General features: G+C 32.1%; 1 protein-coding gene across 1 annotated transcript in view; it reads left to right on the top strand.

Moving 5' to 3' along the window:
* The first annotated feature begins 5254 nt into the window (after positions 1-5254).
* LOC113558455 (netrin unc-6-like) overlaps positions 5255-13416 on the top strand; it is a 73368-nt gene continuing 65206 nt past the window's right edge. The window contains exon 1 of the mRNA XM_026963911.1: positions 5255-7025. Within this exon, the coding sequence (XP_026819712.1) occupies positions 5735-7025 (1291 nt within the window). The 5' untranslated portion in view covers positions 5255-5734. The remainder of the gene's footprint in view (positions 7026-13416) is intronic.

Below are 13416 nucleotides of genomic sequence, written 5' to 3'. Positions count from 1 at the left end.
AAAAACTTCTGAGTTATCTACTAATTAAAATAAACGTGTAAACTGTGTAAATTGTATAAATTGTATACTTAAAAATATACATATACATATTGTGCGGCCCGCGGGTATACAGTTAAAAATGCAACTGTAGGCGGGGCAGTTATGTAAAATTAATAGGTATGTCAGAGATATCATTTATACACCAATTCAGAAAACCAAAAATAGTTTTTATCCTTACGCTAAATGTTAGCATTGTTAGTATTATAGGCAACCAAACTTAACACGGGTGAATTTTGTAAAGGCGATGTGCACGGAGACAGTTAGTAATTAGTATATTAGTATACATATATTAATTTTTAAACTTTAAATTTAATGTTTTTCCTATTCATTTAACGCAATAAAAAAATTAATGAATTCCTATCAACAAACTACAAATATTTTGATCGGATCACTAGTAGTAGGTATACTTGATAAAATATTTCACTTTTAGCAATTTACATTAGTAAATTAGTAGGTTTAGGTGGCAAATTTAAGAAGTATTTGAAATAATAATATATAATTTTAAGTGATTTTAGGTCTGTCACATCGCCTTGTATTAATGTATAATAATTAATAATTAACAATATTCCAAATCTTTGTTTCAACAGTCTTAATTTATCACTTTCAATATACAAATGTACTATAATAATATATTATATATTTCACATTGACATTATTGTAATCTCTTGTCACGTATTATATTAGCAATATCTACTTAGGTACTTTAGAATTTGCATGATGTCATATTTTTTGAATGGTCATATTATGTTGAATTTATATTTTCGGAATTAAGTTGTAAATTAGTAAAATAGTAATCAATGTTATCAATAGACAATAATAATGTTAGGTTTACGGTGGTTTTAAAATATTTACTATGGAATTATGTTTGTATAAATAGTTATGTCGATTCCGTCAGAAATAAAAAAAAATGTTGTTAAATAAAAATAAATTTTGTATTATTACATTAAGTAATACACACATTTAGTCATTTTAAGCGGTAATCGATTTGACTTTTTTGTTGTATCGCATATAGAATATAGGTATATTCTATTTATAGTTTATATAGTCTCTATAAATAATATATGTATTTATTATGTCTAGGTGACATAACTGCGGCCTAAAATAGTTATTTATTTTTATTTTGTATTTAGGGCATTAGATGGTTTATAAAAATGAATTATTAATTTGTTTATGTATTAAAAATATGTAATAACTATAAGTATGTTTAGATTTAATTTTTATTTATATTTCTTAAGACAAATGTTATCTGTTGTGAAAATGTGTGTGTTATTTTTTTTCAATGTTACATCACATTTTTAAGTATTAAGTCACCAATAAATGGATACACCTAATTATAAACGTCTTTGATTATCTATTATTAAAATTATTTCATTAATGATATTCTTATAGTCTCATCATATTTTTTTTACTTACTCTTCCGCCCACACATTATGCAACTATAGAAGGTATTATGTGTAAATACCTAACTTATATCTATTATATACATATATTTTTAAAAACTTATAGTTTTAGACGGCATCGTTGTATTTATAAATTACCTACATGGTATAAATTATATAATATAGATATATATTACCAATATTGTTATTATTTATACATAGCTTATATACTTAATAATTGCGTCTTTTCAAAAATATTGTTTGTTTAACGTTTAAAAGTTCGAGAAAAAAATATTTTTTTTATCTAAATATGTTAGATTGTTAGAAGGAACATTTAATAAAATCTAGTATTGATTTCTACTAATGAGTATTTTTTAAAAATCACTCTGTAATAGAGTAGTATTTACCATTTATTTTTTTAAATATATCGTTAAATATTTTTTAAATTAATAAAAATGAGGTATCTTAAATTATCATGGTATCTATGCGCATATATGGACACACGACATTGAAGTGATAATGTTCTGCAGAGATGAAAAAGAACAATCATTAAAAGATAACATTTGAAACTAGATTTTATTATTCTGTGACCACTAGTTTTATTAGTTCTAATAGTTAATTCGATTCTAGTAAGTTTACTCACACATAGCTTGAATTTAATATGAATCGAATTTGATGATAGTATAATATGAATCTATTAATGATGGGTCGAACCCTGGTTTTTTAAATCGAACCGAACCTTAAATTATTAAACATACACCTATGTCATTAATCATTATTGTTTATTTTTTACTTTTAAAATTATAATTTCACTTATTGTGCCATATGTATAGATTATAATGTATTAATCTATAAAAATAAAATATAAATTATTGACAAAAGTATAATGGATACAAAAATTACATTTTTTTCATATTTGTTTTGAAACCTGTGAATTGTGAACAAATAATATAATATATCTACTTAGATAATAAGTAAATTTTAGGGTGATAGTTATTACGTACATAAGTTAGTACCTGTCCTATAGATATACTTTTTGAAGATTATACGTTATTTTATTGTTACAATTTATTTTACAACTATCTATTTATTCTTTATCCTTAGATTAAATATATAATAATATAATCATATGTTCTATTATGATTAGTTAAGTGCGGTGCATGTATCTTGTTTTGTAGATTTATTGTGTTAAGAGTGTAATATATTTAAACTAAAATTAGCACAAGATAACAATATGAGTTATGTGTTAAGAATTATAACTGCAGTTACAACTTAACTATTGTACAAAATCAAAATGTGTACGTGTTTACGGTAATTGGTTTCGTTATAATTTAATCCTTGAGATATTTAAAAAAATGAAATATTAGATAAAATATTTTAGGTTCTGGCTAAAACTATAACTGAGATAAACAATGTTAGTAAAATTGATTTGAATTAACTAAATTATCATAAAAACAACTATACTCACGCGTTTGACAATGATTTTGAAATCGTAACCTGTTGCTGTAACTATACAATGTCATCTATGGTAACATACATTATGAACTATGTAGGTACAGCTACTGTAGTGTGTGTCGTATTGTGTATAGTTAGACATTATTGTAAACATACAATATATGTATAAATAATATTATAAAATAAGCAAGATCTTAAATCTCAAAATATTGGCCAACTATACAGATAAAATTTTGAAAAATTAAGAATTTTGAGGATTAGAAAAAAACTAATTACTGCTTTAAATGCTACCGGGATTTTTTTTTAAACTTTATACAATATTAATTTAATAAAGTGTAACGTTAACCGTATCGATCAACTTATTAATATTATGTCGTCATCAATAGGACCTATGATTAGTCTACATTACACAGCGGACTACACGCTCTATGGACTATGTACTATGTATATGTCATCCACGACGGTCGGCGGTACAGCGTAGTGTTTTATGTTTTCCGAACATTCGTCGTCGACGCGTTGCAGTCGTTCTAAGCCCGGACCAGGTAAAATTACCTGTAATTGTTATGGTAATGCCCTTATGCTGCTGCAGCACCGTACTTAGTAATATCGACATATCGTATGCTTTCAGAAAATTTAGTTGCCCAACATAAGCAATAATTTATGCACTAAATCACACCATATTATTATATAGTATATGATACCATTGATTATAAATCGTTATTTATAATCAATGATAATATACACTATTACATTTCTACTTCAAAACAATAATATTATAATATTATAATTATACCACGTGAGTAGGATGTATATCAGAAGTACCTATCTGATGATAATATAATATTGACAAAACTGTGTAAGAACTCAATTTAATATGCAAGGTAGACGTAATAAATAATACGAATAAAATTATTTAGCTAGTAAACAATTATATATAGGTAATGGATATAAGGTTAATATTTAATAATAAATATTGTTCAAACGACAAAGTTAAATAATTCGGCGAAAATATTTTAAATTTTATATTAACCAAAACTCAACACTCAATGATTAAATGCTAAGCGGTTATTTTAATTCATATATTTTATGTACCTTTACAAATACAATCTATATATTATTAATTTATTATAAGTGTCGAAAGTTGGTCACAGTTTTCATTGTTATAGTTTGAGAACAAATAAGAAACTTCTGCATGCACAAATTATACTTCTGACAACTATTTTAAATTATTTTAAAGACAATCGAATAATGACATTATGTAAAATCGGTATGTGTAGTTTAAATCTTTACGTACATTTTAACAATGTATAACTTTTCAATTTTCAACAAATTATTTGTATGTTTAACGCGAATAACGAATAACCGCTTGTAAAATATTAAAACACTATTAAAATTATTTTCAATAAAAGTAAATAACACGAGTTATTCTTGTAGGGTAAAATGATTTAAAAAATAATCAGGTAGATGTGTATTTAGACTAATATTAAATCCTTTAATTTCGCATAACTCAAGTACTTAAATGTCGTATACAGGCGTTAGCTGCCATTATATAGTACCTGTTATATTTTCAGTCTTTCCATTATCCGATTCCATTAAGGTCTTATCAAATATTGCATTGATACGATATGTTTAAATAGATAAAATATCAAATGGAGGACAAAATTATTGAATACAATACTATGTAGTTAAAAAAGACATATTTTTAAAGAAGATTGTATTCATTGAGTACAAAAAAAAAAAATAAAATCAATTATTCATCAGGGATTGTACAAATTGCAAAATAAATAATTATCGATGACTGTAGTCGTATACACACTGATAAGTACCACTAAACACAGCAGAACTAATTGTGCGCGCAAGCTTACTGATTTCGACAAATCACGCCGACAATAACGACGTCGTTGTGTTTTTAAATATTTGTGTCATCTCTTTATTTTCGCTTAATTTCCTAATGAAAAGAAGTCTGCACGTTTGATTCGTGCGATTCAGTGGGTTCTGCAGTCGGGTCGGGTCTCTTAACACTATGTACACCGTCGCGTGTAAATACATTACGCAAACATATACATAAAACGATAATGTTGTAGGTACACGTTTTCAAGCAAACGAAGAAAAAGCGGCATGAACATATTATAGAGCAGAGGCAGAATCGGAAGCAGAAGAAGTAGGCACCTAGCTACCTATAACTGCATGGCAGATTTGCCCGATTGCCAATATCCACTTCTCCCGCCGGCCGCGCGACGACCGGCCGGCAGCAGCCCCACTGTAGCGGACCATTTTCCACCCGATTGGAGCGCACGAGTCCCGCTCCGCCCCGGCCGCGCGCGCTAGACGCGCGGCACCGTGTCTGCCGCCCGAGATCGCGGCAGTCAGTCAGTCTCCGGTCCCGTGTATCACCGTCGTGGTCCGCGCGCGTGCAACGAGAACAAGCAGAACGGCCGTGTACAACATACATATATATACCGCAGTGCATGTGCGTGCGTGCGTACAACAGTGTTTCGAGTGTGTGCATCGCGATTTATATACCGCCGCCGCCGCCGCTCTTCGTAATATTAACGTACGATTAACCATACATTATTATTATCATAGTATACATATTAAACTACCTACTTATAACCACCACGGCCACCCCGTGCGCGGGGGGAATGTACGGCTGGCGTCCGGCCAACTGCGCGTAAAAATACGTAAAATATAATATATATTATATTAACAATAATACTAACGGTTTATCGGTTAAATGGCCTTTGCTCATCGGGTGTCCCGCTGAATTCGCGCGCATAGTCTCCGTCACACGACACGTCCATACCGTCGTATACGCGCGCAAGAGGAACGCCGCGAGAAACGAATAAAAATATAATAATCACATGGCGATGATGGTGTGCCGCGAAAACGTCCGGGCCGCCGTCGCGTCCCGTCATCACGTCGCGGCGTGCGTCGCCGTCGTCGTGTGCCTAGCGATCGTCTCGTGGTCGCCCGCCGCCGCCGCCGCCGACCAGTCGGACGCGTCGACGGACCTGTGCTACGACGGCGACCGGGCCCGCCGGTGCGTGCCCGACTTCGTCAACGCCGCCTACGGCGGTCACGTGGAGGCGACCAGCACGTGCGGCGTAAACGGCCCCGAGCGGTACTGCGAGCCGGGCCCCACGTCCCAGGGCGTCTGTCACACGTGCGACGACTCGCAGCCCAAGCGCCGCCACCCGGCCGCCCACCTGACCGACCCGAACAACCCGTACAACGCCACGTGCTGGCGGTCCGAGACGCTGTCCGCGCAACCGGTGGACCCGGCGTCCGCCCTACCGCCGCCCGACAACGTGACGCTCACCCTGTCGCTGGGCAAGAAGTACGAGCTGACGTACGTCAACCTGCAGTTCTGCCCGAAAGCGGCCAAACCGGACTCGATAGCCATTTACAAGAGCATGGACTACGGCAAGACGTGGCAACCGTTCCAGTTCTACTCGGGACAGTGCCGCAAGGTGTACGGCCGCCCCAACCGGATGGTCATCACCAAGGCCAACGAGCAGGAGGCCCTGTGCACCGACTCGCACCGGTTCAACGGGGCCGGGTCGTCGGCGTCGCGGGTCGCGTTCAGCACGCTCGAGGGCCGGCCCAGCGCCATCGACTTCGACAACAGCCCCGTCCTCCAGGACTGGGTGACGGCCACCGACCTGAAGATAATATTCAACCGGTTGCACTTCCCGTCCGCGCCACCGGACTCGGCCGCCGCCGCCGGCAGCACCACCACAAGCACCACCACCAGCACGGCGTCCAGCCTCGCCGGCGCCGAAATGGACCAGAAATCGGATTCGGACGAACCGCTGAAAGGCAACAAGACCGGCGCCGATTTGCTCATGCTGAACCCGGACCAGGAATTGCAGGGACACGAACCCGAGAAGACCACCGTGGCCGTGCCGGTGACGACCGCGTCGTCGTCCGCCGCCGGCCGCACGTACCACTATGCGGTGTCCGACTTGTCCGTGGGCGGCCGGTGCAAGTGCAACGGACACGCGTCCAAGTGCATACCGTCGGGCCCCGGAGGTGCGCTGGTATGCGATTGCAAGCACAACACCGCTGGACGAGACTGCGAACGGTGCAAGCCATTCCATTTCGACAGGCCCTGGGCCAGGGCTACTGTTCGCGATCCCAACGAATGTAAACGTAAGTGCCTCATTAGTTCATTCGATCAATATGTTTTATCTTAAATTTCGATTTATTTTTAAAGAAATATGAATTGTATCCTTACAATATGCGCGAGTCGGAGGTCGAATACAGATTAGATTACGTATTCATATTTTTCCAACCCCTCCTATTTATCACTATACGTGTTAATTTTTCAAAGTAAAAAAATAGTTTGCAAATGTTATATACTTATAAAACAAACCCATAGGGCATCCATAGCCCGTTATGTATCGTATATTCAATGTCGAAATAAATTTATTTTCAAATATCATTTTAAATATCTTTAACGTTCACTTCACTATTTTATCAAGGTTTTATTTGGATTTTACTTGCCCACGCAACACATTATACAATGATGTGAAACTGCGATAAATTCTAAATAACGGTCGAATGTCGTTCCAATACCAGATACCTGTGAATAATATCATCGTGCACATGTGACTGATTTCCGTCTCACAATAACAGCTAACCGAACACTTAACTAGGTTCGTAATCTTTAGAAAACTGGGCACGCATTTCGTGGTTCCGGAAGGGATTTAAATATACGCATAAAAGTCTTGTTTCGCCAGAATTCCATCACGTTCACGGATAGCCACACGAAAACGGTGCACAAGTGAGGAAAACATAGACCTAAAAACATCTTTATAGATCTATGCTAAAAAACAGTCGTTGTTTTCCTTTTAAGTTGACCGATGGAAAATATCGTAATTACATGTTTGCGAAAAAAAAAAAAACGTAAACCACACGGACGGTATATAGTAATCTCGACTGTGATCTATATTATACTTATACGGTATATTTACGAGCAGGTAATAACCACGATATTTTTAGTCGATATTTGAAAAACACGTTTGTCACTCAAGTCTGGCGTTTTCCTTCGTGTAAACGTCATGCAGTTCGATTCTTGATCAAACGTTTTTTCTTGTTGTCGTTGGCTAGTATTTTATAAGTGTTGTGGTGGTGTATAATGGGTACTACGAAAATGCAGTGGAACGAGTCTCGTACGTTAGGTTTATTGCGAATCTCATAATATCCGGCCCGACAAAACGCTTCTACTGTTTCCCCAGAGTTACAAGCTGAGAATGGCACGTCAAGGTAATACGTAAGCTAGTGAGGTGTCTTACTGTCTTATTAGTTATTACCATTAGATATTATATAATATATCATTATGTCAACTCACTAAATTATTCACTTTGTTCCTTGTATCCTTTTAGATGGATGATTATGTTAAGCATACAGTTGGGACGTTAGGTTAACGCTTGGTTGGCGTTACTTTGAATTAATTGTATTTATATAATATTACAATATATGTGTATACCTAAATCTAGATACTAGATAAGTTTGATAGATCTAACTATTCCAAGTTAAACGTTAGTAATAAAGACACGTTAGTTCCTATTTTTATAAATATACAACACAATATTTTTGTAAATTATTATTATATACTAATAAGTAAGTATAGAACTATAGATAGTATCTTATTGTCTCCCAAATATCCTTTGTACCAATTTCAAATCATTAAAATGAGTAGAAATTACCTAATATTTTTGTTTTCAAATTGGAGTTTGGCGGTTACTTTATTTTTATCGTACAGACTTGGAAAATATACTTCTTAGACACAAAACAATCAACAGATAGTTAATTTCATACAGAATATTTGATTTAAAAATTAATTGGTCCAAAACTTGATTTTCCATTATATTTTTTACTTTTATTCGTTTCTAGGAAAACACATTCATACCATTGTTGTAACAAGGCAAACGGGCAAACTTAATTATACTTTATTTTTATGTATACAAAGTACCCACTTTTTAAATCCGTTCTGCAGACTTCCAATTTTAGACTGCTCGCTTTATGTCGGGATTCACTAAAATATATTGATTGATAGATGAATATTGCACTGTCCGACGATTATTTTATTTGATTTAGTAAATTATCAGTTTATCACACGTAATATAATCTAATAAATGCATAAAAAAAGGATGAGCGTGCTTAACAAGTCACCAAATATTTTATTTATATAAAAAAATAATTTAATTGGAACCATAACGGGTTTAAGTATTATAATACACATACCTCAGTGGCTCAATTATACGATAACTTCACTACTACAGTAACATCTATAGTTAGCTGTTGTCGTAAAAACCTCAATACCTAATCATTAAATGTCAATGTGTTCAATATTATAGATACTTAGTAATTACTGTAGCTACTACTGTATAGTTCGGCTTATCTTTATCTGTGAAATCAGTGCATTATTGCTATTAATTTTTACTCCTACAACAGTAAATATACCTTCCATAATAATAATATATAAGTATATAATAGGATAATTATTTTACGAAAAACCATTAGTGACTGAGCGCACATCAAACATAATATTATATTTAGAGTGTGTATACGATAAACCTATCAATTAGCCAATTATAGGTAATTTTAATCAAGTTTACAAGCATATTTGTACAACACAGTACGGTAATTTTCTTTTGTCCATCCTTTCATTATAAATATGAATTTTAGACGATATATTTTTTTAAAGTATGTTATACTAAGTATAAAAAGAAAAACAAATTCAGCAAAAAAACAGTTATTTACTATATTTCAATAAATGAATAGCTATTCATACATTATTTAGAAAGTATGTACAAATAATTGATTAAAAATAAATTCAGTGTTTAAAATACGTGTGTAGTAAAATTTATTTTTTTATGGCTAAAAAATAACTTTGAATAATATATTAAGCATTAAATAATTATATTATTGCTTTACTGATTATAATTTATGTTAGGTTCTATAGATAATAAAAAATAATTAAGTATTCAATTATATTACTGAAATTAAAATATCGTTATAAATTTTAAGTATTATCTGCACTAAGGCTATGTTATGTTCAACATTTTAAACATTAGATTTATTTAATTGTATTGTTTATTTATTATATAAGATTTATTTACGTGTAGATACACTGCAGTTGATATTGGTGACGAACCGTTTGAGTAGGTACATATTGAGATGTAGATAAGAAAATTATAAAACAATTTCTCATGGTTTGTGAATTTATACTATTCTGCAGACCTACAGTATTTCGAAACTAGTTAAATTTATCGGTTTGATTGATTTAGTTATAAAAATTCTCTGTTCAATTATGTTGAGTTTAGTAAGTTAAGTATTGATAAAATCATGATTATATAATTATAACGTTTACGATGTACCTATGATGTATTTACATCTACTTTTCGTTTGAATTTTTGACGTAAGAACTAATACAATAATAGCATAATGCTTATAAAAAATAAAAACTATTTTATTTATATTATTTTATAATTTATTCATATTTAAAGAAAACGCAATACATTTTTGATTATGTTTATAAAATGTCATCGGTCGTGTTGCAAGACACCAATCCGTATATTGTTGTATTGTACATTAATACGATTATTGAACAATAATTGTACACAGGTATAGACGTATAGTCGATGCTTTTGAATGTTAAATACTCATAAGTAATAATTTGTATCATTATTTATAAACCTTTCTTTAGCTCTCAATATCTCATAAATTATAAGATAATAAAACACATATTTAAATTGACACCTCTGTTCTGAAAAATTAATTTCATCTTGAAAAATAACCTGAAGGGTCGAACTGTATTTATTAGAAAGATCAATAATAATTATGGCTATTAGTTTCCTGACAGAGCTATAGAAATTGAAGATTACATGTTAACAATGCACAATAGTAATCTTTTTTTATTAATACTAAAAGATATTGTTATTTTTAAGCTGTTATGACTCGTATTTAGTTAGTTGTATAACAGTTTAACTTTTTAACGCGATTACAAAATATACCATAAGTATTTATTGTGTGCTATATAAAATAATATACATAGTATACTTATGACAATAATTATTATTAGATATATAGTTGTGCTAATCTGACAGTGATGTATATTAAATAACTAAACTACCTAAGTATATATATACATAGGTAGTTTATAAGTATATATATACATATATTTTTTATGACGCCATCGTCGGTAAACAAAAAACAAATTGGAATATTTGTACTATACACAAAATGAAATACTAGTGGTTATAGACTATACCTAGTTGTACTAAAATCACGACCATAATATTACTGACCCCGATTTCGATAGGGTCTACTGCAGAACATCGAATTGGCTAGTTCGGTCTATATATTATTTCGATTGTAATCGTTCAGTTTCATGCAATCGTGAATCACCTATCGTCGAGATTTAACAATGGATGGATTGTTATTTCTCTCTCTTTTTGTCATTGACCCCCGCAAGCTATACAGTCGACAACTGTACCCCACGGTACAGGCGTACAGCATCACAAAAACGCAGACGGACATCAGATTAAAATCTGTTTTCGTGTTATTTTTTTCCCCATCTCCATCTCTCTTGCATACGCGCAAGCCGCAGCATACACTCACTATCTTCTTCCCATCTGGCCCAGGGTGTTTTGTATATTATGTACTCCTCGTTTTGGAATCTCTTTATTTATGAATCGATTCCGGTCACGCTGGCCAGCGTGAACCGGTTGCATAGGTGAGAAATAACAGGGCCGTTTATTAACGATATGACGTCCGCACGTGTGTAGACTTTTCGATTTCTTCTCAATGCAACAGTCATCTTCCAGGATATGTATATTTTAAATTTATCATGTACGCAAAACAACTAGTATGCCGTATACTCGTGTTATACTGTGTTATAATTTATAAAAATATTTCCTATTAGGTATTTTAAGTGATAAAATATATTTCTGTTATAGTTTGTTTTTAAGTTTTCAAATATTTATGTATTTGAGGTATATTTAAAAATCAATAAAACACTATTTTATTGAAATATATTATTGTTCTCAGTGTTCAAAAGAAAATTAAAAATTGTGTGAGTAATTAATAAAATGCAATTTGTACGACAGTCAAATTAATTATCTTGTAAATATTCCAGGATAAAATAAGATTGTTATTAGTAGGTAGTAGTAGTTTTGGCAGTCTGCGCATTTGTGTTGGCGTTCATGTCTTACTATTCATTATAATTCATATCTCATAATGTTATGTTACTATTTAGAATTAGCAAGTTAACATTATTTTATTTAATGTTAAATATGATGTACTTGTTGATGTCATTTTACAGTATACATATTATTTTTTATAACAATACAATTACTATATTATTATGTACCTACTTGTAACAATTTGTAATTTTTTCTTTAATATTAATTTACGTACTTAAATGTTAATAAGTTTGTTTTATTGAGATACATTACAAAATAGTTCAATAATGAGTTATAATAATAAATGGGTTATGATTATGATTCATAAATTAAAAAATGTATGTATTTATTAGGTATTTTATTTAATTCCGGCTTAAAAAAAATTATTTTTGAGTTAGAGAAAAGTTATTACTTTAAAACCGCTTAATTTTATACCGTATCAACAATTCATCACTTTATGCGGTGTTACATTCCCGTGATATTTCAAAAATATAATGACATGTAAGTACAAGTATATGGCTCAGTCACTCAGACAAGTGAAGGGGATGGTAATTATTTAGGATCACTGTAGGAATTTTGTTACTCGTCATAATGTTAGGTATAAACTATAAATACATACACGTACCTAAACTACACAGTTGGCTCAATATAATTATTAGGGTCGGTAGTTTATGACTCGGGGCTATTGAAACATGCATGTAGGCATGTCGGTATGTTCTAAACGTTATCTAGATATTCTATTTTTTTTCTGTTGTAATACACCTTTTTTTTCACAAAATATATCGATTCAAATTTTAAAAGAAAAAAAGAATATTCATCAGTTTTTACTATTCAAATATATTTTTGGGATAAAACTCATGGTTTATATAAATTTTTAACTATTGTATTGCATTTATCAAGTAATTTAATAACTGTACCTATGGTTTTGGTTTTGCATTGAATATACCGGTAAAATGTGTGAAATATATATTTTTGTTCAACTGAATTTTAAAACTATTCGTTTAATATATCATTTCAAATATCTAATAATAATTGTAATGTAATAATTGAACAAATATTATAAATTCGATTTTTTGTGTTCGATAATTACATTTTCCGTTTGATTATCTTACATTACTAATATTAGCAGTTAATATTTTGCGTATACCTAATAATAAAAATTGAAAATAATTCTACGTATATCTTAATGTTTTAATTAATTCAGAAAATTATTTTTAAAAATATATTAGATTTGTAATTTTCGTACTAAATTAGGAACACGGAAGTTGTTCTAAATAGATTGACAGTTGCTGTATGCTTTAAAGTCACTAAAGAACTGTCAAATATTTAATCTTACAGCCAGATAACGATTT

The sequence above is a fragment of the Rhopalosiphum maidis genome, chromosome 4 (assembly GCF_003676215.2).
Source record: "Rhopalosiphum maidis isolate BTI-1 chromosome 4, ASM367621v3, whole genome shotgun sequence".
Lineage (NCBI taxonomy): Eukaryota > Metazoa > Arthropoda > Insecta > Hemiptera > Aphididae > Rhopalosiphum > Rhopalosiphum maidis.
The sequence above is the reverse complement of the archived record's forward strand: the minus strand, read 5'-3'. Positions and strand labels throughout refer to the sequence as shown.